This window comes from Lucilia sericata, unplaced genomic scaffold (genome assembly GCF_015586225.1).
Source record: "Lucilia sericata isolate MDLA Ls3-8-SP2 unplaced genomic scaffold, ASM1558622v1 Contig000467F_arrow, whole genome shotgun sequence".
NCBI lineage: Eukaryota > Metazoa > Arthropoda > Insecta > Diptera > Calliphoridae > Lucilia > Lucilia sericata.
Genome location: NW_023994482.1, coordinates 253,988 through 279,085, shown reverse-complemented (window position 1 = coordinate 279,085; position 25,098 = coordinate 253,988). Strand labels below are relative to the sequence as shown.

Here is a 25,098-nt window from a genome sequence, read left to right as displayed (position 1 = left end):
TATATTGTCAAGACATTCCTTAGGTTTGATATCACGCTTTTTAAAACTTGAAAAATTTACATTTACATAAATTAAATTAGCTTTTTTTAAAAAAAGTCCATGAAATTGCCTCACAAAAGTATAAGAATTTTTCCTGTATTTCATATTTGACCATATTATACGAAACACAAATTTTTGAATCGAATGGTTTTTATGCTTTAAATTGTTTTAAAGGGTTACTATCAACCGAAATGATATATTTTTGGCCCATTTGGTCCAAAATTTTTGGGGATTTGTACCCTCTTTTTATGTAATATCATTAAAATGGCGATTTTTTTTTGCAATATTTGTAGTATTTTCTCTTTTTTCCAGAGATAAAAGCAAAATTTGATATTGGGATTTAATAGAACCCTTGGAGTATCTAAAAATAGTATTTTTTGTTACAATAATCAGTATTTGAACGATCCAAGATATATTATTGATATCATTATTCTGTCGCTAATTCAATATATTGGAACTTAAGTCCATTTTCATAATACTAGGGTCAAAAATTTTCGGGAAAGTTTTCTTGTATATATTCTTTTAGATATCAGCTTTTATATATTTTAAGTTTTCAATGTATTGTGGAAGTGTACAACTCCAAAACATGCCTCGAAGAAACACCATTCAATATGGTAGTATCATTATTTTTATGCACCAATGACCTCCAGGCTGCATGCCACTATATAATTATGGTCTAACTCAAAAATATCGATACCTATTTAAATATTGATTACTATGATTAAAATAAACCTAAAATTTTGGACTTACAGTGTTATTGTAATGGGCAACATAAGCGTGAAAGTTACGAATAGTAAAAACTGAAATCTACTGTATAGGATGACGTTTTGTAAAGGCATGTTTTGGAATTGTATACCGATATAATGTATTGAAAATTTTAAATATATTAGTGCTAATATGTACATGAATGTATACTAGCCAACTTTGTCGGAAAATATCGACCCTAGGGGTACGAAAAGGGACTTAAGATCCATACAATTCAATTAGAAACAGAAGAACGATACCAAAAATACATCTTGGAACTTTTAAGTACAGATCCTTATAACAAAAATTATTATTTTTAGATACCTCAAGGGGTCTATTAAATTCCAATATTAAAGTTTGGTTTTATTTCTGCAAAAAAAGGAAAAAAATGCAAATATGGTCAAAAATCGCCATTTTAATGATATTACATGAAAAGATGGTACAAATGCTCCAAAATTGTGGAACAAATGGACCCAAAATATATAATTTCGGTTGATAGTAACCCCTTAATACAATTTTAAGCAAGAAACCACTCGATTATAATTTTTGTGTTTCGTATATGGTCATATATGAAATACAGGAAAAATTCGAATACTTTTGTGAGGCAATTTTATGGACTTTTTTTAAAAAAAGTTAAATCAATTGAGGTAAATGTTATTTTTCCAAATTTTAAAGAGTGTGATATTATACCTTAGGACTCTCTAGACAATATAACAAATTTAATTATTCATTTCACACACAAAAAATATTATTAAATTATGTTTCTTTTCAAAGTACAACCAAATTCGAATACTTATGTGAGACACTGTATATGTATGTATGACTTTTATTTTCGGCGTGATATCGATTTTTTGTTTTAAACGTAAAAAATAAAACTCATGTTTTTACGAATATAAGATAAATAAAATTTAAACTTGGATGGACATACATATTAACCTCTATTATCTGAATATTTTTTTAATTTTTTCAAATCTAATGATTTGTTTAATGTCATTAAACATTCAAAGCCAATTTTCGCGAAACGACTATTTTGGATTATGCTAGTCTTGTAGTAAGTGAGCGATATGATAATGCAGTTAGGTGGTTAATGGAATTTGCATTAAATACACTTAATTGTTCCTTTTAAAAAATATGTACATATATTTTTCTTAAATAACCCGACTGTCTATTGTTAGAAACATTTTCAATATTTAAAAAAGTTCTATATTTTCTGCAAAAGAATTTGACAGTTTAAAATATTCTGAATCATTGCTTGTGGGGACAGCGAATAATATTCATCAAGCTGGCAACACGTTTGTTACAAAATTGGCGCAAATATTTTGACAGCAAACTTTAATTTTGTTTACATTTTTGTTTGTTGTTTTTTGCAAAAACTTTTTATCACAAATTAAACAAATTCCAAACAAACAATGGACGACTTGGCGAAATTAAAAAAGAAAATAACAAATTCATTTAAAATAAGTGGTTTTCTAATTAGATCCGAGAATAGTGTTTTCCTGGCGGAACAATTGCTACCATTCGAAGAGGATGAACGTGACAAATGGTTGACTATAATCACTGAAAACCTACAAAGTCAACGTTTAAAATCTGCTCATGTAGAGAGAGCAGCTTTGGAAAAAGCCATCAATGAAATAAATCGTGTAGGTCTGGACGAAGGTGAAGCGGTATTTTCAGTGATAAATGCCTTTGATGTTCCCAGATATGTTTACAATAAAATGAACAAAAAATTTGAACTGGATCAGGGACAAAGAGGTATTTTGGCAAAGCCTTCTTTAAAGTCGGGACAACTGAGACAGCGCTATGAAATGTTATTGCAAAAAACTCTGCGGCATGAGTTGTTTGCACCGGCAGTTATTGAGAATGGTGTGACCTCGGAATCGAGAGCAAAGAAGTTTAAGCTGTTGTATTGTGAAAACCTATTGGCCAACTCTTCGGTAGAAGAGGCGGTAGTTTTAGGTTTGTTAACCCAATTGAAGGAGGGAAAATTCTATATAGAAGATCCTACGGGTTGCGTCGAATTGGATTTAAGTGCGGCTAGATTTCATGCCGGCTTTTTCTGTGAAGGATGCTTTGTTTTAGCTGAAGGTTGCTATAATGGAGGAGTTTTAAAAGGTGGGTATTTAATTAATAAAGTTCAATATTTTATATTAATAACTATAAATTGTTATTAGTTGATGGTTTGGGATTTCCTCCCGCTGAACCGGCAGCCAGTAGTCGAGCTTTCTTTGGTACTCAAAATAGCTGGGGAGGAGAATCTACAAAATTACTGAAATACTCTACCCGTTTACAGGAATTGGAGAGAACCAATACAGAAGCCACTATAGTTTTTCTCTCAGATGTCAGATTGGATGTACCGGTGGTTATGGAAAAACTACGTATGTTATTTGTTGGTTATGACTCCTGCCCCCCAGTAGCTATAGTGCTTATGGGTCCTTTTGCGGCCAGCGAAAGGCAACATCATGCCTTAAAGCAACATCTCAATGCCTTGGGTGCCCTGGCAAATGGTTGTGAACAGCTTAAAAAACAAACCGAACTTATACTTATACCTTCCTGTGAGGATCCTGCTGCGCCCAATATATTTCCGCGTTCACCTATACCGAATACCTTAGCAGCCGGTTTGCTTAAGGTTTGGCCTCGCACACGTTTGGCGACCAATCCCTGTCGTCTGCAATATTGCACTCAACAAATTGTCGTTTGTCGTCTTGATTTGATGGCGAAATTTTGCCGCAATACTTTACATTTCCCCCCAGATACCTCTAAGATTGAGCAACATTTTGCTCGTACCCTTATATGTCAGGGTCATTTAACACCGATTCACCCTATAGCCATGCCAGTGCATTGGGATTATGATGCCGCGTTGTGGCTATATCCATTGCCCGATTTAATAGTTATTGGTGACTCGTGTCAAAGTTTTTCGACGTCACAACACGGTTGTACGGTATTGAATACCGGTTCATTTGTCAAATCGAAATTTGCCTTTAAAGTTTATATACCATCGACAAAGACCATTGAAGATTCAGAGATACCTGATGAAATGGAGGAATAATGTTTTAAGTTATTGTTTGTTTATTTTTAATATACATAATAAGGGTTTTAAAGTTGCAAATAAAAACAGTTTTAAATATATCAGTTCCATTTTTTGTTTTTGTGATTATTTTTAATGATTTCAGCACAATTTTGCCAAAAAATTAGTTGATAAAGACAACTGAAATTTGCACCCTATATTGCAATATAAATAATATATCCCATACTTGGACTTATCTCTCATAATAATTTTACCCGCGTAAATATCCAGAATATATTTTAATAATTATCTTACATATTTGAATTTTTAGTGAAATTTTAAATAAAAATTTTATTTTTTGATAAAAATTTCTATAAAAATCAATTAATTTTTTAACAATTTTAAATTTTAGTAAAAATTATGACCAAATTTTAATTTTTTGTAAAAATTTATTTAATGAAATTTTTGTTTAAATGTTAAAAATTAACAAAATAATAAAAGAATAAGAACAAAATAGTAAAAGACAAATTTAAAATTTTGTTTTCAAAAATTAAAAAAGAGCCGGCTAATAAACAATATAATCCGCCTTTACTATCTAACAGTCTGACGCCGTCACTTTCAAATTTGCCAACATAGATGTCTACACTTTTGCTATAAAATTTATAAGAGGTTAATATTTTAGGAATTTTGTAAAACAATACTTTTTTGTAAATAAAGATAATTTAAACGAGTTTTAAATTAAAAAATACTTGGAAAATGTTAAAAATTACTAAAACCTCTACACAATTAATTAAAAGCACGATGGGTAAGTGGAAAACTATTAAAAATTAACGTCAAAATAAGAAATTGTTAATATTTTCAAAAAAAATTTTGCAGCTAGAAATATCTCGTGCACGGGTAGACTAGCACTGGATCAAAAGTGGCGGGAGGAACAGGGCTTGCCCGAAAATCCCAATGAGTTTGGACCTTTAACCAATTTACCCGATTATACTTTCTTGGATGGTCGTCCCACACCCTTAGGAGTAAGTATTTACCATAACAATTTACTTTAAATTTTTAAATATTGAAACAAAAACATATTTTTATCTGCTTATAGTCAAATCAAAGGAAACGTTTAATCAAACAGCAGGAAATCGCTGCTAAAATTGTCACCATGAGCAAGGAATTAGATATGGCCAAACAGCGTTATAAACAATTGCAGGAACAGCAAGCTGCCGAAAGACAAAAGGTTATGCAAGCAAAATTAAAACCCAAAGGCAAATATTTATTGGAACAGAAAAAGTAAAGTCACTAATCTCTGTGAGATATTGTAAAAATTGTGTTAGATCATTAAATGTTACAAAATATGTTAAATAAATTGATATATAAAGAGTAATTTTGATTTTAATTTTACAAAGTAGTATAAAAAAAACATTTGTTTACATTTTGCTGCATTCACTGGAAATTATTAACGCAAATTATAACATCAGACAGCTGCCGGTTGGTGGAAAGTGATGCCTACTTGTCACAAATATGTATATTAAAAATAAATAAAACCATAATACAACCAGTAATTGTTATATTATGAATAAAACCTAGTATTGACACAAAATTTAAACTATTACAGGAATTTAATAAAATAAAAAAGTATTTTTTATAAAAACATTAAGCCATTTTTTAGTACTTTACTATTTACTAAAGTCATTTGTTTACTTTTTTCGTTTATATTTTATTTACACTTGACATCACTCTTTTTTATAGCACCACCAACAGCTGTTTGTGACATAACCTCTTTTTGTACATAATTGTGTTATTTTTCATTTCTCCTGTGCAAAGCAGCGTAATAATTTCATTTAATTTTAAATAAATATTTGAATAAAATGAATATAACACCTTTATTACGTACCGGCACATTGATTGCGAATCGGCAATTGGTGCGTCAGTATGCTTTTAAGTCAGATTTAAAAATAAAATGGGTAAGACCCGAAAAGATACAATCTATTGATCCAGCCAAAAGTGGTGATTGCAGCAAACTGCCAGCAGTAAATGGTCAGACACTAATGAAAGGTTTTGACAAATCAAAGGAACTGGAAACGTAAGTTGGTGTTAAGAGTATGTATTTCAGATAAGATTACAATTTTTACATATTTTAGAGCCGATGCCACGGTACGTTCCTTATTTGAATTGGGTAATAATCCTAATTATCTTACCACTGACTACTGTCGTGAGCAAATGATTAAGGAAGTACAAAGACATCCTTTAGATTTTGGCTCCATGGAAGCGAGATGTAAGTTCTTTTACTTTCAAACGTAAAGTTTGTATTAATAAATTACTTTTAGTGGCCCGTATGACTGCTACCATCAGACGTTACCAAGAGTATATGCTGGAACATCCCCGCGACAAAAAACGCAAAGTACAACTCAAGGAATTAATCGAAAAACGCAAGAAATTCCTTAAGTATCTAAGACGTTGGGATTACAGACGTTTCGAGTGGATTTTGGAAAAATTGGACTTAGTCTACAAACCACCACCAGTCGAATTCCACTGGATTACCCGTAAAGAATCCTTACAAAAACTTACCGACATACATTGCGAACAATTGAAACAAGAAAGATTGAATGAGTATCGCAAAACATTGGAGGAACAACAGATACCCTTTTTAGAGGATGCCATTAGAAAAATGGAATTTATACGTCAAGAACAAATTGATTTGGATATACCAGTGACTGTAACCAAGGAGGAGATAGATGAGCACAAAAAACAATTGGAAGAATTGAAGCTCTTTAGGGAGGAAACGAAAGCAGCAGCGAAGAAGGATGAATTAATAAAATATTAATCAATTGTTACTGTTAATAGTAAATGTTATATAGAAATTAAAACAAAATATCGGAATTTGAAATTTTACCGTTTTCAATGTTTCGACCCAATTCAGAAAATGAGTTTAAAAATTTATACGGTTAGGTCTACAATTGGAAATATGTAACTTTCTTGTAAAGCCATCAAGAAATGTAAAATTAGAAACTCCATTCAACATTTCCATTAGAATCGAAATTTTCTCCATTTCGCAGGTAGTAACGTACAAAAATAAGTAACACCAATCGTAATGCAGAAATGAATTGCAATTGCTTAATTTTTTCATACGATTTCTTTTTTGTTAGAATATATTTTATCGCTAAGGGAGCAATTGAATGCGAAAACGTAATCGAGAATAGGGAAAACATAAGATTTTGACAACCTTAGATATTAATTTATGATCACCTAACAAACCATTAAATAAAACAATTTTGAAAATTCCTTACAAAGCTTTAATAAAAGCTCATTTCTTTGTCTTTGCTTGCTTTCAAATAGTTTTCTTGTTTTTTTGGAATAGTGTGTGGACATCATTATCATCATCATATTACTAATTATATAAACAAGTGCATTATTGTTTAAAAAATAAATTTCATAATTTTCTACTTTTCAACATCACTGGTTAGTTAGCATCATCACTACGATCAACGTCTACGTTTGGGTGTCACCGAGCGGGAGCGTGTTGTTCTCTTGCGGTGCGATGAACGCGGTGAACGTGAGCGTTTTCGCAAAGAGCTGGAATTACGATTGCGCTTAGTGGAGGAGGGCGATAGAGAACTGTGATGGGAACTGCGCGATTTGGAGCGAGATTTTGAAGAATAGCCACGATGACGTTCAGTTGTGGGCAACTTTGATTTATCATGAGATCGTTTTTTTGTATTACCATCACGAGAGGAGGATCTTTGACGTTTTGATGCTGACCTTGTGCGACTGCGACTGCGAGAACGTGAATACGAACGTTTTTTAGAACGAATCTGTTCACGTGATTTCGAGTGCTGTGAAGATGATGATGTGGAGGAAGTGGAAGACGACGAAGATGATGATGATGAAGAGGATGTCGTTGATGAGGTAGATCTAGAAGAGGATGAGCCCCGGGAGGATGAATATGATTGACGCCGTCTAACATCTGAACGAGTTTTTGATCTTGAACGTCTATTATTGGATTTATCTTTTTCATTTGACGATTTGTTTAAAGTTTCCTTTAAATTGTTTTCCCCTACTTTGGAATTTTCTGATTTAACAGCTGGCAAAACCACCTCCTCATCATCACTAAATAGATTGTATTTAGCCAAATTATCATCATCACCATCTTCTTCCTCTTCTTCATCATCTTCGTCCGCCTCTTCGACAGTGGACTTTTCTCTGTTTGCATTATTTTTAATTCGTATTCCTTCATTATTATAAGAACTCTTTCTACGCTTCTTTAAGCGACCAAACTCATCATATTCACTGTCAGATTCTTCCCTTTCTTTATATTCTACAACACCGCGATCGTTGTAACCACCACCAAAACCTTCAAAATAATTAGGAGTAGATATCACAAGTTCCAATAACAACCCTTCTACAACTACTCACCTGTTCTCTCCTCAACATCACAAAACTTTGGAGCATTACACATATTACAGGTAGAACGACGGGCCCAATTAACATTGGCACATTTGTTGCATTGCCAATCTTCGGCACTAAAGAGACCGCGTGATTTCTCCGCTGCAGCTTTGCCGATTTCCGTGCCCAATTTCTTTTTATTCGAACCACTACTACCCACACTACTACTGCGTTCCAAGCTGCGATCACGTTGGCATTTGTTACACTGCTGACGGCGAGCGAAATTCGAATGACGACAGCTAGATATGTAAAAAGATTATACACAAAAATACACATTGGCCGGTCATGCCCGACAACGACCCCACAATTACGTTTAGGGGTTAATAGTGTAAGCGCAAGGCATTCACCAAAAAGAAACGGGATTAAGTAAAAAAATACATATTAGTGATTTTTCTTCATGTTTAGATTTTATAAATAAATTGATATGTATATTTATTATTGGTTGTGGATTGATAAGCGTCCAAAGCACACGATGCTTTACACTCACGTTACATCGCTACAAATCCAATCACCACTATTAACTCCACCGGTACCAACGCCATCACGACTGCTACCACCGCACACATCCGATAAGCTGGAAGACATATTCTTCTTTGTTTCCACACGAAAAATGTCCTATTTTCTCTGAATTTTCTTCAAATAACTTTGTTTTTATTTAGATTATGTCCTTTTTGGATTTTTATTATTACTGCTGCAAAAAAATTATTGAATTTTTTTTTCGCAGCATTTTTGCGTCAAGTAGTTAAAGACCTGCGTCGACAAACATTAACGTCGCCGGCGGCTGATACTAAAACCTTCGACGGTAACTTGAATCGGCTGTAAGCCGGATAAGTTTCAAAAATAATTTTTAAAATATAAAAAATATGTTAAAATGCTAATGAAGAAGTAGTGAAAAGCATATTTTTAACTCATTACTTTTCAATGTACGTTTTTGCTGGTATACTGTTTACCGTTTTCTAACGTTAACTAACGGTACCGCAATTTCACAGTTAGCCCTGATCTAGATTCATCGATTTTTTAGAAAAGTTTATATAGATTTCAGTATAAATTTAAAATGATTTAAATTTTTGTTCATGAAAAAAATCCAAAAAACATTTGGATACGTACCATAATGTCATTGAGCTTAAATATATTTTGATTGACATCGAATACTTCAATTTTAAAGGCCCGGAGGGAAATTACGATATTCTAAAAATATCTCAAATCGAGATTTCGTTAGGTCAAACAATTTAAAACAATCATAAATTTCCATTGTAGAAGAAATATTTCGAAAAAATTGAATTTGTGTTTTTTATCTCTTTAATAAATTTGTTAACAGATTTTATATAAAATATCTGATTTTTAATGACTTCATGTGACTTGTCTATAAATGTATTGGCAACCATATACCCAGTGTTGCTCCGATTAGTATCTGCTTTAGCATTGACACGCAGTTATCGATTTTTTATACGAACAAATTGTTATCGCCGCCTGTTTTTGTCTCTTTTGATTTCTTCTTTCTTGTTTTTTCTTCTTTATGATTTTGCATTCTTCTAACGTTTTTCGGGCAAAATATATTTTTTCCACGAAAAAAAAGATTTTTCTTTGCAAAATTGTAACATTTCTTTTTCAAATTTAAAGTAAAGAACGTAAATAGTTATTAAATGTCTAGTGTTTATTAAGTTTTAAATTGTAATTATAAGTAATTTATAAAAAAGCAAACAACTTTACAAATATCAGGTGCTTAAAAAAGTCATAAATTTAACAAAAAAAAATTTCACCATCATAAAACAAAAAAAATCGTGTTTAAGACGCATTTCTGTTGTCTCCCTATATACAATTTGTTCGATTTATGTATATTGGACGCACACACATTTCTTTTTGTTATAATTTTTTTATTAACAAAACGTTTAACTAAAAAGGGAGAAAATAAATAAATTACCACCGAAAAATTAAGCAGACTACAAAAACAAATTCAACAGAAGCAGAAAAAGCAGCAATAAGAAATTTTTTAAGCCAACCAAATACACAAGGGAAAGGCGCAATTAGCGAACTGAGCAACAGCCATTGACACGGACAGAAAGACAGACACAAAGGCATAGAGACAACAGACATTGTATCGTCGTCACTTTTTGGCTATATGGCTGCTAATATGATTAGTAACAATAATAATACAAAATCAAAAAATGGTGGTATGGCCAGAGGAGGTCTAATGTCTAACTCTTCCTCTGCTTCAAACATTTCTACTGCCACAGCAGCCAGCTCGGTTAACCTAGTAAATACAACAACAGGTCGTAATGTTGTTGTATGTGGCAGCAGCGGTGGTGGTGGTGGTGGCATTCCCGTGCACCCTGTCAACGACGGTGTTACTAGTCTTAGTGATTTGCGTAGCTATTTGCAACCCATCAATAGTACAATGTCCCTGCCGCCTGGTGTTTGTCCCTACGATCACATAATCGAAATGATACGTGGTCTGGATTTACAAGATGATGGCATAACCATGAATCACAAGATCAAATCAATCGAAACAGATTTCTGTAATATTGTACGTGATGAAAATATGTTGTGGTAAGTAGTATCAGCCAACCATCATCTATCTATCTTTATACATACATGTATTCTTATCAATCATAACTCATTTCCATTCTACAATAGCAACACTGTCTTGTTTGTATTTGTTTGCATGAAAATCAACTTTATTAGTTAGATTAATGTGAAAGAAAGCATCAATTGAGGTTATAATTTTGTACAAAACGAATGTGTTTTTATTTTTTTCTTACTACTGCTACTACTCGAATTCATCACTACTTCAAGATACCTAGTGGTAGTATTTGTATGTAGTTAGTACATTGGTACCTTATGTATATTTATAATGATATGGATGAAGGGTAGTAGCATTGTTTTTTTTATAAAGCGAAAATCAGTCTATATTTACCCAGCAAAAAGTTACATGACAAAGATGTTGTTTAATCAGAGGTGCAAGTGATGACGAATTGGTTCGATTTAGGTGAAACATGGATGATTTTAACATTAGCGTGTCATTGGAGATCATGTGTTTATGCGAGAATTTCGAATAATCGAACCAATGCAATTTCAATGATTCGAAAGCTATTTGTTTTGTATGTATTTTTGGAAGATATTTTACATAGTTATAAGGAAAATATTATAATAAATATGGGAGGATACATAAAATAATATTATTAATAAAAATTATTTCTAAAAACGCATAAATCTCATTTGATTAAATTAACCATCTGAATTAATTTTTTAAGTTTTAAAGAAATTTTTTAACTGCGGAATAGGTTGAATTTAGGAAGTCATTTAGAATGAGTTGTATTAGCACTGTTATTAAAGAAGTCATGAAACTTACATTTCCTTCGCACTACTGCAAATTTTTTTTGCTGGGTATAGATAAACATTAGGTTGGCGTAGTGAATTATATGAGCACACATTTTTGTTTTAACTGTGCTATATCCGGAAGTATTGTAATACTTTCACAAAAACTTACAAAGTGAAAAAGTGATGCAATAGGCAGCCTTCAAAAGGGTTAATTTCGAATTTATAATAGACCAGCATCGCTGCGCTGGAATTATGGCATTTGATATGATGCTAATAAATTGCATCACGAACTCCACTCTCCCTAAAGAATTCAAATTTGAATTTGCTAAATTCAGACGTCAAATTTCCAAATAGCGCATGACTCATCTTTATTTTCCCAATCTTCTAGAACCTCAAAAATGTCTCCATGTTGTCCTATCATGTACCATAAATGCTAAAATCACTCAATATGAGACATTCCATGGACGTAAGTTATCTGCTTCGAAATCATCGGCGTCTCTTTTCTACTCTTAAACCAAACACTACAGTCGAAGGTCTTATAATCCTGAAGGTTTTGAAGATTTTACTGGTACTCTTTGAAAGCCTTTATAATTCTTAGAGCACACAAACTCCATTATTACATAGGTTAGAAATTGAAACAGGGTCCTTAAAGCGCTAGCTTTAAGATGTACAAGATATGATTGTAGCGGCGTACAAGGTAATTGGTTGATCCCTTCTCAACTAGACATTCCTAGAATGGATCTCTTTCCTCAGCGACACCCAATGGCAAGGTTTATAATTTACCCAAAAATGTATTCCGAATCGCAACCGGATATGTCAATGTGGATTATCTACTGATGGTCAGACAACACAATGTGTTGTTGAGTAGACAATTCCTGTTGCCATGCCTTTCCTTGTCTGTTGAAAGAAATTCAAATTTTCATTAACACCCTAATGTACATGGCACATATGCAACAACGATTGTATGTTTGTGTAGATTATAGCAAATAATTATTGTTATTTTACAGCATATTTAAACAATCGCAGATATAGCACCACTAACAGCAACAGCCTTAAGTACTTGTACTGTTTAAGTTAGTTGGTGGTTAGTAGTAGATGGTTTATTTGTTGCTTTGAAGTGTACTGTAGTTGTTGTTTTGTTTTTAATACCTTTAGACGTAGCAGCAAATTGATTTACTTCATTGTATGTATCTCTTTATTACGTTATTTGCTAATTTATGTTGTTCATGTTGTCCGTTGTGTATCTATGTTGTTGTTGTTTTTCTTGTCAATGTTTTTATTACAATTTAAAATTCAACTATTGTGTGGTCAGCGTTTGGTTTGTCATTAATTTTTTTATATACTATTTTCTATCTTACGTTGTTATTTTTTTCCATTGTTGTCATTTACTTTTATTATTTTATTTTTTTTTTGCAAATTTATTATGTTGTTGTTTAGTTCTTTATATACTTATTGTATTGTATTTATTTACTTACGTATGTATTTGTTTATAATCTGTTTTAGTTGTCTTAGGTTTTCCATTTTTATACATAGAAGATATTTTGAATTAAATGATTCACTGTTGCGGCTTTTGTATCTTAAATTAATAGTAAAAATATATGTCACCTTTTTAAATTCGTTGTGAAACATCAATATTTGTTATGTTTAGAAAATTTTACTTGAGTTTGGACTAGTCTATGGAATTTTCTATAGACTAGAAAAGTTGATAGGCTAGTTCATAGGTGAAATCATAGACTAGTCAATAAAATAGTCAATAGACAAATCTATGGACTATTTGATAGACAGTCCATAGACCATAGATTAGTTAGTAGTCTAGTCAATAGCCATATCTATAGAAAAATAGACAAGTTCATAGTCTAGTCAATAGAGTCCATAGACAAGACAAACGATTAGTCGATAGAAAAGTCTACGGACTAATTCATAGACTAGTACATAGACCATATTCTAGTCAATAGACAAGTACGTAGACTGGACAATATATTAGTCTGGTTAATTAACTGGTATTTAGTCTAGTCAATAACCAAGTCTATGAACTATTCGATAGACTAGTCTACGGACACTAGTCAATAGACTAGTCTACGGACACTAGTCAATAGACGTGTCCGTAGAGAAGTCAGTTGGGAAGTCAATAGCTCTCTTGAGCCTCTTGAAATCTTTCCTGTTTCCCAACCATAAACAATCAAAAGCCTATGGGTAGTCTTGTTAATGGAGTAGTTAATAGACTAGCTAATAGAAAAGACAATGGACAAGTTTACGAACTATTTCATAGACTAATCCATAGAACACTAGTCAATAGAAAAGTTCGTAGACTAGACAATATAGTAGTAGGAAGTCTAGTTAATAGCCATGTCTATAGTCCAGTCAATATGCTGTCCAATAGACAAGTCAATAGACTAGTCCGTACAGAATACAGTTAGCAAGTTAATAGCTGCCGAATCTGTTTCCCAACCATAAACAATCAAAAGTCTATGGTTAGATTAGATAGATATTAGACTAGTCAATAGACAATTCCTTAGAGTTATCAATAGTCAAGTCCATAGACTAGTCAATATATCAGTTTTTACACTAAAGAATATAGTCAAGTCCATAGACTGGTCGATAGAGATCTATTACATTAATTTTCCATGTTGTTTTGCTGGAAAAAGTTTTTATTCCAAACTCAGTGTTTTTAGTTTTTATTTATTTTATACAGCTTTTTAATTAAGACTTATTAATTCTATTAAATTCAATTATGACCTTTTGTATCTACAAACATACATATATTTCATTTCAAACGAATGAATATATGTGTATATCTAACCCAACTCCCACACTAACAATAACACAAATTTAATAAAAGAAAGTCATCAAAACATTCATACACAAAATAATATTAAAAAAAAAATCTTAATTAATTTTGTACCAAAACAATAAATTATCATCAATTATATTTTTATAACGTTTTAAATTAATGTTTTATTTTACATTTTTTCCTCTTCTCTTTTAGTGAATCAATGGAATATCTAAATGACAAAGCATTGGAAGATGGTGAAACAGCTTTAAAATTTGCTTTACTCTTTGCATCACATAATTTTGATGTTCTCGCCATGAAGGAGACAAAAGTGCGAACAGCCATGTTAACACTGTTGCAAAAGAATTTCGTTAATGCTGAAAACTATAGATTGCATGATCGTGAACGTCTTTATAATTCTATAACACTTTTGGGAGAATATTATCATCGTGTACGTTTGGCAGATAATTCGCCCATCAACATATTGGGTGAGTCGTTATTGGGTCTACTCATACGTGAAATTAAGGAGGAGAAGAATGTGAACGATGTGAAATTGGCGAAATTAATATTGTCACAAATAACACTTAATGGTGATTTGATGCGCAATCTGCATAAAACGGAAATATCACAATTACTATATCACATACGAAAGAATCTAATAGAGCAGCCAAATTTGAAGCCAACCGTTAAAGCCATTATGTTAATGACTTTAGATTTATTTTATAGCAATTTTGCAAGTTTAGGGTCACAATTAGAAGTAATGTATACAAAATATTTCATTATGGAGGACGATGACGAGGGCAACAATAATCAAAATTCTAATCAACAAACACCTTCGTCGCAAGCTAATTCTCATCAGCAACAAAATCAAACCAACAATAGTCCCCAGCATCAACAACAACAACAACAAAATTTCACCTGCCCTTCAACTCAACTACAGCAGCAGCAGAATAGTTACGATGAAGTTCCCCTGCCTTCGTCGTCAAATAATACCAGCTATGAAAATGGAGATTCTGGTAATGTTAACGACAACACCGAAGATGATCCCGACAGCTACAAGAAGTGGAGCGAACAAGTTTGTGAGGATTCTTTTGAGGAGTACAACGGTGTCGAAAGTGAATTAAATTTGAGCAGCAGTGGTGGTAATCAGGATCAATTGAACAGAAGCTTTGGTGATGAACGTGATCGTCAGCATTCTTCTAATAGGAGTTATGATAATGACAGCGATAGACAGAGTCGCAACTCAAGACGCTCATTTCAACCCAGACAATCACCAAGACCACTTAAACAAAATTTCAATAGGTAAGTTATTTTTTAGTTCATTCGTAATGTAAGAAAAGTATAAAGTCATATTTATTTATCTATCACAAATGCAATTGTAAATTGTACGAAAGAAATATATGTCATGTTTATGTTTAAAACTAATTTGGTATATTTTTTAATTTTTGTTTTTGGGATAAATATTTCTGGTGATAGGGGCTTTAGTTAGTAAATTATTTATAACGCTTTTTACATACTATTTTTATATTGATTAGTTAAATTTTATTATTAGAAATTTATTGATTTTTGTTTTTAGTTTTAAATGGTATTATTATGCATATTTCATCTTTTTTTGTCTGCAATAGAAATAAATGGGATCATATTGTTTTTTACATCATATATTCAAGAGTCTCTATCTTAAACAAGAAAAGTTTTTAGAAGAACAAAAACTTTTTATTTCGCTAGTTCGTGAAGATTCTTTAATATGATCTTTTTAAATATTTTTATATCTTAAAACCTCATATAATTTAAAATTTTGCGTTATTTGCAAATTTATAACATGTCATGAAAAATTCAGTACTTTAGTACTTTTTGATATGGAAAAATACCGCGGAACCCCATGATACTTTCGGTACTTTTTCTAACTTATAAACTTTTGATAAGTAGTCAATAGTCTGTTGCCTAGTCTATAATATAGTCTAGTATATAGTCTAGTCTATAGTCTAGTTTAATCTAGTCTAGTCTAGTCTATAGTCTATAGTCTAGTCTATAGTCAATAGTATATAGTCTAGTCTACTCTAGTCTAGTTTAGTCTATTCTAGTCTAGTCTATAGTCTAGTCTAGTTTATAGTCTATAGTATATAGTCTAGTCTACTCTAGTTTAGTCTAGTCTATAGTCTATATTCTATAGTCTATAGTCTAGTCTATAGTCTAGTCTATAGTCTAGTCTATAGTCTAGTCTATAGTCTAGTCTATAGTCTAGTCTATAGTCTAGTCTATAGTCTAGTCTATAGTCTAGTCTATAGTCTAGTCTATAGTCTAGTCTAGTCTATAGTCTAGTCTAGTCTATAGTCTATAGTCTAGTCTATAGTCTAGTCTAGTCTAGTCTATAGTCTAGTCTATAGTCTAGTCTATAGTCTAGTCTATAGTCTAGTCTATAGTCTAGTCTATAGTCTAGTCTATAGTCTAGTCTATAGTCTAGTCTATAGTCTAGTCTATAGTCTAGTCTATAGTCTAGTCTAGTCTAGTCTATAGTCTAGTCTATAGTCTAGTCTATAGTCTAGTCTATAGTCTAGTCTATAGTCTAGTCTATAGTCTAGTCTATAGTCTAGTCTATAGTCTAGTCTATAGTCTAGTCTATAGTCTAGTCTATAGTCTAGTCTATAGTCTAGTCTATAGTCTAGTCTATAGTCTAGTCTAGTCTATAGTCTAGTCTATAGTCTAGTCTAGTCTATAGTCTAGTCTATAGTCTAGTCTATAGTCTAGTCTATAGTCTAGTCTATAGTCTAGTCTATAGTCTAGTCTATAGTCTAGTCTATAGTCTAGTCTATAGTCTAGTCTATAGTCTAGTCTATAGTCTAGTCTATAGTCTAGTCTATAGTCTAGTCTATAGTCTAGTCTATAGTCTAGTCTATAGTCTAGTCTATAGCCTAGTCTATAGTCTAGTCTATAGTCTAGTCTATAGCCTAGTCTATAGTCTAGTCTATAGTCTAGTCTATAGTCTAGTCTATAGTCTAGTCTATAGTCTAGTCTATAGTCTAGTCTATAGTCTAGTCTATAGTCTAGTCTATAGTCTAGTCTATAGTCTAGTCTATAGTCTAGTCTATAGTCTAGTCTATAGTCTAGTCTATAGTCTAGTCTATAGTCTAGTCTATAGTCTAGTCTATACTCTAGTCTATAGTCTAGTCTATAGTCTAGTCTATAGTCTAGTCTATAGTCTAGTCTATAGTCTAGTCTATAGTCTAGTCTATAGTCTAGTCTATAGTCTAGTCTATAGTCTAGTCTATAGTCTAGTCTATAGTCTATAGTCTAGTCTATAGTCTAGTCTATAGTCTAGTCTATAGTCTAGTCTATAGTCTAGTCTATAGTCTAGTCTATAGTCTAGTCTATAGTCTAGTTCTATAGTCTAGTCTATAGTCTAGTCTATAGTCTAGTCTATAGTCTAGTCTATAGTCTAGTCTATAGTCTAGTCTATAGTCTAGTCTATAGTCTAGTCTATAGTCTAGTCTATAGTCTAGTCTATAGTCTAGTCTATAGTCTAGTCTATAGTCTAGTCTATAGTCTAGTCTATAGTCTAGTCTATAGTCTAGTCTATAGTCTAGTCTATAGTCTAGTCTATAGTCTAGTCTATAGTCTAGTCTATAGTCTAGTCTATAGTCTAGTCTATAGTCTAGTATAGTCTAGTCTATAGTCTAGTCTATAGTCTAGTCTATAGTCTAGTCTATAGTCTAGTCTATAGTCTAGTCTATAGTCTAGTCTATAGTCTAGTCTATAGTCTAGTCTATAGTCTAGTCTATAGTCTAGTCTATAGTCTAGTCTATAGTCTAGTCTATAGTCTAGTCTATAGTCTAGTCTATAGTCTAGTCTATAGTCTAGTCTATAGTCTAGTCTATAGTCTAGTCTATAGTCTAGTCTATAGTCTAGTCTATAGTCTAGTCTAGTCTATAGTCTATAGTCTAGTCTATAGTCTATAGTCTAGTCTAGTCTAGTCTATAGTCTAGTCTAAGAGATATCAACTATTGAATAAAATCCCTGAATTTTTGTTTAAAATTAGAACTAATTAATAATGAAATTAATATGTAAATTTTAAATTTTTTTTGGTGCAAAAGTTCTTGAGTTTATGATGTAGGATCAATTTCAAAAAAGCCTTAGGAACACCGTGAAACATTACTCAAATAACCATTGCGATAGTGAGATTCTTATGTCTATATTAAAGGACACGCAATCGAATTAAAAAGTGACATATAATATCCTATGTCATTATGTCCATGCATATTATAACACAACAAAAGGTGACAGTATCCATGGATGCATTATATACATAGAAACTGTGATATTTTTAATACAGAAATGTGTTGGATTATTTGATGAGAATTTAAGAAAGATGCACTCTTTTTCCGTATAGAATTGCTCCTTACTACTTTGGTGTATGTTGCATATTGGATTTTTAAAAAAGTGACTTGTTTTGCCAGCCTTCGGACGCGCAGAAGTTTTAAACTCTAGTTTTTCATAAAATTCGCATTGTTGCATTTTAAAGAACACAGTTAAAGAGGAGAGATAAACAAAAACAGATATTCAATGCAGAAGATTTACCGATTCGATTCAATAATAAAGAAATGTGAGAGAATCTTTTCCAATATTTAAAATCCTAGTGCACTGCGAGTGTTAAATCCCGTAATTTCTCCCAATTCGTCTTGGAACCTATTTCCAAGTCTTTTCAATCTGATATTCTGTATTCTCAGACAGTGGTAATCTATCGTTTCTAGTTCTTCTTTATGTTCGCATAACCTGACACCTATGCTTTCAGTTATTATCTTAGAAAGAGAATGAGAAAGTATTTGTGACTTTGTTGTGAGGTTTTCTTTTCGAATATTTAAATTCCTCAAATCTTTCATAATTTTGGACATAAGCCGTTGAAGCGTACGTAATTTGGATTTATTCTTGAACATTGAAATTAAAAAAGTTAAAAAATTTTAAAAATATTTTTTTTTTTTTTTTGATGAAAGTTATATAACGTCCGGCACTGCGGAATAAAGCTAGGATTAATATAGAAAACTTATAAATAAGTTGAGACGAAAGTACTTATTCTTGAATTACAATAAAACTTTAGACATTAGAAATTCAAATTATTTTGAGTTTTCGATCAACTAACTAACCCTCTGTGTTGGCTGAGATGTATGTCCCTTTAAAAATTTATTCATTACACCTTAATTTGCAATTGACTAAACCTTTTTTTGTTTTCCAAATTCTAAATTTTATTTTTTTGTTTATTTTTATTTTACGATTATTTTCTAGCAATGAACCGTTACAGAATAGTCGCGATTCTCAAAATAGCGGTAATGAAGAACGTGACGAATCAAAACCATTGCCACGTTGGCGTGCTCCCAGATTTAATCGTGACGATCAAAATAAAGACAATAGATCGCGCAATGCTCAAAGACGTTTTAGTGCCAGTTTTGACGATGATCGTCAAAGTATACGCAGTGATGGTGGTAGTATACGCCTCTACAGCATTAATGATCGCCTGAAACATGCTCAAGAGAAAATTGAACGTTCAGGCAATCAGTCATCGTACACGGGTATAGCGAATTCAAATTGGGATCGACAATCACAACGAGACGATCGCAGTGAACGTTCCTATATGAGCAACTATGAGCGTGGTAATAACCATCGTAGAGGTGGTGGTAGACACTATAATAATAGGCCCACTTACGACAAGCCACCACGTTTTCAGAAGAATAATAAAAATTCTAAAGATAAAAATTCAGATACCTGGAGAAGTTCAAATAGTAATTTACAATATGTGGATGAAAATTCTTCATACAACACAAATGGACCCGAGTCAAATAGTCGCAGCTCCTCAAGAGCACGCACCTTGCCCAGACCGGCCAAGTCTAGAATTGATGGCAACAATCAAAGTAATAACTATAGACGCAGTCAAAGTCCCAACAGTTATCAGCAGCGCGGTGGTGGTGGCAATCATCATCATCAACATCATAACCAGCATCAAAATAAAAATCGATCACACAAATTTGGCAGTCGTTATAGTAGTCAAAGCAGTTTGGCCAGTGATGCTTCCAGCACTTTAGATCGCCGCCACCATCAAAGAAATCGTTCGTTTTCCCGACGTACTTCTTCGCAACAGCAACAAGATCTTCCCAATGATATTCAGCATTGGAATGACAAGGATACAAATAGTGAATTGGTACGTAATGCTCGTCAAACTACAGACTATATGAATTATTTATCATCCAAAAAATAAACCTGCTCCCTTATAACAAATGTATCAAAAGAAATCGTTATATTTTTTAACGTTTTTAGTTTTGGAGGGAAAATTATTTTTTGCCATTTCTTTTCAAAATAAAAATCAAAAATAATTTTTCCCTCTAATAAAATATTATTGCAAAACAAATATGTTTTTTAACATTTAAGAATGATATCTACAGTTTCAATTAGGTTTAATTTTGTATGTTTTTGTCTGAAACAAATAATATTTATCCTATACATAGAGTGTGTGCGTGTGTGGTGTTAATATGTATGGTTTTAATATCCTTTTCTTACTTTATTACATTTTTTTAATTTTGTATTTATTTAGTTTTTGGTTTTTGTTTAACATATTACGGACATTGAAAGGAATGCTGTTTGTAACTTCAGAATACTAATCATTATATCTATTTTTTCTAGATTCATTTGGGTTTGTTTTTTCGGCGCAGATTTTAAAAGTTGTTATATGTATTTTGTTTTGTGTTAATAGTAAATTGTATTTAATTAATGTCTTATTAATTAATAATTTTTTGTCCATAGATTGTATAAACAAATTTGAAATTTTATTATTTTTTTTATCATACACGGGAATTCTTTTTAAAGGTCATTAAACTATTAACAAATGAAATTAATTTGTATATTTGCTACTGAATGATTTTGATGTCTAACTTGTTTCTATAGATGGACTATTTTTGCTTTTTATATGAGGAAAATAAACTCAAGAACTATTGCATCCAAATTTAGACAAAAATGTGAAGTTAGTTTTTTCTTTAAAGAAATATAGATTTAAGTCAAAATACAAACTAATATAATGCCAGCTTTGTAAAAAAATCTTGTCACAATTACATATATTTTTCCTCTCTGCAAATTATATTTATTTAGATAAAAAGTCAAATACGTTGTAAAAAAATTTATAATAACATAAATTATAATAAAGACGTATTTCTTCGTAATCGATGAACCCATGAGTTAAGGTAGTGTACATCAGACGCAACGCAGTGATGCTTTTCTGAACAGCTTTATTTGTGCCTGTTTCAGACACATACTTTCTTCTTGCCTAAGTTTAAGTTAAGAGGAATTATGTACCATAAAAAGGTTCAACTCCACACGCAGACCATAAGGTCTATTGTAATTCTCTTCGTAGAGTGTGAAAATTCAATGATAGAGAAACAAAACACTAGAAAAAAACAAAAAGAACATAAGTGAAGAAGATAGAGAAATGAAAACGGACCGATTTCAACCTGGATGTATAGATTCCCTAAAGAAAGAATTTTGAGAGAAACTGAGTCTTCCTATATAACCCAGTCGAAGAAATTACTAATATCCCTGATAGACTGCGAGGACTAAGTCTCGCAATTTCTTCCTGTTCGCCATGGAATCTATTTTTTAGCCACTTAAACCTGAAATTCCGTATTTTAAGACAGTGGCAAATAATGTGCTCAATCATCCCTAGTTCCTCTGCTTCGCATATCCTGCAATAGTCTGGTATATTACTGTCCCATTTACTGACAGAGGCCCTAATTGAGCAATGCCGCGTTAAGATCAATGTAAGAATCCTTAGACAGCTCACTATCCAATCCTACAATTATACTGGTAGCCCTCACATTAAGTGTTCGCCATAAGGTCTTTGGCATTTTGCATCCATTCTACTATTCTAGGACACGAATTCTCTCACAAATCAACCTAATATAGTGACATTGATGGTTTCACTCTTTTATCTATGTATATCATCTATGTCAAGGTTTGACCCTAATCTAGGTAGTTCGTCCGCAACCTCTTTATCACACACTTCGTAATGGTCCGGAACCTAACACAGTCTAATAGTAAACAGTCTCATAATGTCCTTAAACGCATTTCTATAATCAACAACCAGGCGCGAACGTACCGTTTGACATAAATTCTCATTACCGAGTCTAGATTGATATGATTCCGTATCCGTTCCTTCGCTTTTCAGATCGCTACGATCTCTTGGAAAGCACTACATTCATCAGGAAGTCTTTTTATATCGGTATTAGCGATATCCTTCTTGGACCCGTTGGGGAAAAAACTACACACACATCAAACAGTCTATCGGATACAAATCAGCCGTCCCTAGTTGGACGGTCTAGTCTATCTAATTGAAGTCAAGGGAAGACAATATGACCACCTTAATGAAGTCCAATATGTAAAATGCGCCTGTGCTTTGCAAAAACTCTAATTATTTAGTAAAACCTTTTTTCATAATCGGTATATAATGAAATTAGTTACAAGTTCCTGCTGGTTATTTAGCGAATCATAACATTTACAAAATTTTCCACATAAGGTAGGGAAACTATAACATATTGTCTAAATAGAACATTTTAGAGAGTATATAGTATCCGTTTCTTGCCGTTCCTTCCTTTCTTCGGATGGTGTAATTCTTATCTCGGGGAGGGGCACTTGACATCACCTCTACAACTACCTGCCGAATAAATTATGGACAGTCTTCTTTCGAGTGTTCCTCTTGGTAACCTTTTTCTAGAGTAACCTCTTCAGTTGGAGATGATTTTATGAAATTTGGTACAATTTTGGTACATTTTTGGCCATTTTTTCTAGCAAGACGTCCAAATGGCCAGTGGCCAATTACCACTGCAATAATGTTCCGTAGCTGTGCTCTCGGAATGTTTATTAAGGCTTGTGATGAAGGCTACATGATATTTACCAATCTGCATACAGCCTCAGTCGACCTGAATTGCGGAAGCTCGTGGAGTTTATCACGAATCGAGCGTTTGCAAGTTGAAAGTGGAATGCCGACGAAATTGTAGGCCTCGTTTCGCAGTTATCTGTTGATGATCTGGAATCGAGTGCAGTCATATTGTGGAATGTTTCTCCATCTCGTTAAGGGATGTCCGGCATTCGAGGACCAAGTATTAGGGTCTTTAGGGTTGCCTGGATATCAATGTATATTCGAATATCAACATTGTATATTCGATAAAACCTGAACCAATTTATGGATGTTAATTCAGCCTAAAGAATTCTTGATCACAAAGTCTGACGAAAACATAAATATACTAATATCTCTGCAAAATCGGTAGATATAAGTTTTATATAAACCTTAAAGATACTGCAAATTTTCGTATTGATCGCCTCTCATTTGACCCCTAGTTTCCATACAAAGTCCCCTTCCGATAATAACTTGAACTTTCATAATTCACTTATAAACGATGTGAAATTCGTTCATAACATTCATATAAACGTAAATCCCTTCATGATAATGTATAATGATCGAACCATATTTGAAAATTATGCATCCTTCAAAATGACATACTTATATGTATGTTACTTAAGACAGAAACCAAGTCATCTGTTGTGATCATTTACATACTATATAAATTATAGTTTAGGTTTAATAATCTTGCCACTTTTTTAAAATTCTTTTAAAATTCAATAGCTGTTTAGGTAAAAAGGAAATACAATTTTAAATAATAATGTTTTTTTATTAACAATAACTATTTAAATTGTTAAAAGTATTGTTTAATACCGCTATGCCGATTTTATTTAGTCTTATTATAATGAAAATCTTGTCGTAATACTAGCTAAGGGAAAAGAATCACAACTTCCTTTAAAAATGTAAAAATTGAAATGTTTTCACCAAAAATATCTGTCCTGTACTTAAATTTAGAATTTGTAGAAACCTCATTTGTAGTTAATTTCATGAATATTACATTAATATACATATTTATTTTATAAATTCTTTTAATTTGCAACATTATTTACTTTTAAAATATTCCTAAGGACTCGTTTAATAATTGACTTGGGCATTTATTTATGCATGATCCTGGTATAAAAAACGTTTATATTTTTACTTTTCCTTTCACTTGCACGCTATACTAGTATATTTATTAAATCAACACGTATGTAATGTATTTAAACCAAAATTGTAAAAAAGCATGGGTAAGCTAGAGAAGATGTTGTCGTCATGTTATTTTCATATGCAAACTGATATACATACGTACATATGAAAGACGTTGATAAATTAGAACGATTTTAATAAATTTATTGAAAATATTTCTTTCTTGTTTATTTTTAGTGAATTTTTTGGAAGATAAGGCAAAGATAAAGAATGTATTCCTTTCAATGTCTGCTCTAGTAAAAATTTAACTAAAAACCAATAGATACTCTGTGGTATAAAATAAAAAACAAAAGAAAAAATGGTATTTGAACATTTTTTTCTATAAAACAATAGATCTGAATATTAAAAGCTACAAAGTTAAACATAAAACATTTAAAAATTAAACATTTATTATCATTTAAATTACAAATCAACTAACCACCCTTACCCCTTATACCTTTCCCTCTTTTCTTAATACTATTTTAAATACTAGAATTTACGATTATTGTTAACAAATTTGCTTTTTTATTTTTAACTATTTTGATTAACATTTATTTATAGTTTATTTTAATTAAATAAAAAAAAATTGTATAAAAAACACTATTTAAAACAAAGAATTGGCCATTCTAAATGGTTTGTTGCTAACAGAAATAAAAATACAAATTATATATAGATTTAGAAACAAAAATAATTAAC

General features: G+C 31.9%; 5 protein-coding genes across 6 annotated transcripts; 4 read left to right on the top strand and 1 right to left on the bottom strand.

Moving 5' to 3' along the window:
- The first annotated feature begins 2,085 nt into the window (after window positions 1-2,085).
- Window positions 2,086-3,909, top strand: LOC119605249 (DNA polymerase epsilon subunit 2). The gene is made up of 2 exons (XM_037958234.1): window positions 2,086-2,895; window positions 2,955-3,909. The coding sequence occupies exons 1-2, from the start codon at window positions 2,193-2,195 to the stop codon at window positions 3,827-3,829; spliced, it is 1,578 nt and encodes a 525-aa protein (XP_037814162.1). The 5' UTR covers window positions 2,086-2,192; the 3' UTR covers window positions 3,830-3,909.
- A 487-nt stretch (window positions 3,910-4,396) lies between these two features.
- LOC119605243 (39S ribosomal protein L52, mitochondrial) lies at window positions 4,397-5,162 on the top strand. The gene is made up of 3 exons (XM_037958227.1): window positions 4,397-4,592; window positions 4,664-4,809; window positions 4,884-5,162. Exons 1-3 carry the CDS (start codon window positions 4,544-4,546, stop codon window positions 5,070-5,072), a joined length of 384 nt encoding a protein of 127 aa, XP_037814155.1. The 5' UTR covers window positions 4,397-4,543; the 3' UTR covers window positions 5,073-5,162.
- Window positions 5,163-5,518: 356 nt separating this feature from the next.
- On the top strand, window positions 5,519-6,665 carry LOC119605242 (28S ribosomal protein S15, mitochondrial). Its single transcript, XM_037958226.1, has 3 exons — window positions 5,519-5,861; window positions 5,920-6,053; window positions 6,106-6,665. The coding sequence occupies exons 1-3, from the start codon at window positions 5,647-5,649 to the stop codon at window positions 6,600-6,602; spliced, it is 846 nt and encodes a 281-aa protein (XP_037814154.1). The 5' UTR covers window positions 5,519-5,646; the 3' UTR covers window positions 6,603-6,665.
- Window positions 6,666-7,057: 392 nt separating this feature from the next.
- Window positions 7,058-8,996, bottom strand: LOC119605241 (zinc finger Ran-binding domain-containing protein 2). Its single transcript, XM_037958224.1, has 3 exons — window positions 8,709-8,996; window positions 8,192-8,460; window positions 7,058-8,129 (listed from the first exon to the last, which is right to left on the bottom strand). The coding sequence occupies exons 1-3, from the start codon at window positions 8,804-8,806 to the stop codon at window positions 7,261-7,263; spliced, it is 1,236 nt and encodes a 411-aa protein (XP_037814152.1). The 5' UTR covers window positions 8,807-8,996; the 3' UTR covers window positions 7,058-7,260.
- A 743-nt stretch (window positions 8,997-9,739) lies between these two features.
- On the top strand, window positions 9,740-24,704 carry LOC119605236 (probable serine/threonine-protein kinase clkA). 2 transcript variants are annotated; one of them, XM_037958214.1, is made up of 4 exons: window positions 9,748-10,768; window positions 14,526-15,611; window positions 19,584-20,493; window positions 24,601-24,704. In XM_037958214.1, the coding sequence occupies exons 1-4, from the start codon at window positions 10,341-10,343 to the stop codon at window positions 24,601-24,603; spliced, it is 2,427 nt and encodes an 808-aa protein (XP_037814142.1). In that variant the 5' UTR covers window positions 9,748-10,340; the 3' UTR covers window positions 24,604-24,704. The 2 variants fall into 2 exon arrangements, with proteins under 2 accessions (XP_037814141.1, XP_037814142.1); XM_037958213.1 differs by lacking the exon at window positions 24,601-24,704 and having other exon boundaries at window positions 9,740-10,768; window positions 19,584-20,565.
- The last annotated feature ends 394 nt before the right edge of the window (window positions 24,705-25,098 follow it).

What these genes read in the sequence shown, in the direction of transcription:
- LOC119605243 (XM_037958227.1), top strand. Translation starts at nt 4,544, where the DNA reads ATGTTAAAAATTACTAAAACCTCTACACAATTAATTAAAAGCACGATG. An exon ending in ATTAATTAAAAGCACGATGG is followed by an intron (nt 4,593 to 4,663) that starts GTAAGTGGAAAA and finishes AAAATTTTGCAG; the next exon opens with CTAGAAATATCTCGTGCACG. An exon ending in GTCGTCCCACACCCTTAGGA is followed by an intron (nt 4,810 to 4,883) that starts GTAAGTATTTAC and finishes ATCTGCTTATAG; the next exon opens with TCAAATCAAAGGAAACGTTT.
- LOC119605241 (XM_037958224.1), bottom strand. Translation starts at nt 8,806, where the DNA reads ATGTCTTCCAGCTTATCGGATGTGTGCGGTGGTAGCAGTCGTGATGGC. An exon ending in TGGATTTGTAGCGATGTAAC is followed by an intron (nt 8,461 to 8,708) that starts GTGAGTGTAAAG and finishes TTACATATCTAG; the next exon opens with CTGTCGTCATTCGAATTTCG. An exon ending in TGATGTTGAGGAGAGAACAG is followed by an intron (nt 8,130 to 8,191) that starts GTGAGTAGTTGT and finishes ATTATTTTGAAG; the next exon opens with GTTTTGGTGGTGGTTACAAC.
- LOC119605249 (XM_037958234.1), top strand. Translation starts at nt 2,193, where the DNA reads ATGGACGACTTGGCGAAATTAAAAAAGAAAATAACAAATTCATTTAAA. An exon ending in TAATGGAGGAGTTTTAAAAG is followed by an intron (nt 2,896 to 2,954) that starts GTGGGTATTTAA and finishes AATTGTTATTAG; the next exon opens with TTGATGGTTTGGGATTTCCT.
- LOC119605236 (XM_037958213.1), top strand. Translation starts at nt 10,341, where the DNA reads ATGGCTGCTAATATGATTAGTAACAATAATAATACAAAATCAAAAAAT. An exon ending in CGTGATGAAAATATGTTGTG is followed by an intron (nt 10,769 to 14,525) that starts GTAAGTAGTATC and finishes CTTCTCTTTTAG; the next exon opens with TGAATCAATGGAATATCTAA. An exon ending in CTTAAACAAAATTTCAATAG is followed by an intron (nt 15,612 to 19,583) that starts GTAAGTTATTTT and finishes ATTATTTTCTAG; the next exon opens with CAATGAACCGTTACAGAATA.
- LOC119605242 (XM_037958226.1), top strand. Translation starts at nt 5,647, where the DNA reads ATGAATATAACACCTTTATTACGTACCGGCACATTGATTGCGAATCGG. An exon ending in AAATCAAAGGAACTGGAAAC is followed by an intron (nt 5,862 to 5,919) that starts GTAAGTTGGTGT and finishes TACATATTTTAG; the next exon opens with AGCCGATGCCACGGTACGTT. An exon ending in TGGCTCCATGGAAGCGAGAT is followed by an intron (nt 6,054 to 6,105) that starts GTAAGTTCTTTT and finishes AATTACTTTTAG; the next exon opens with TGGCCCGTATGACTGCTACC.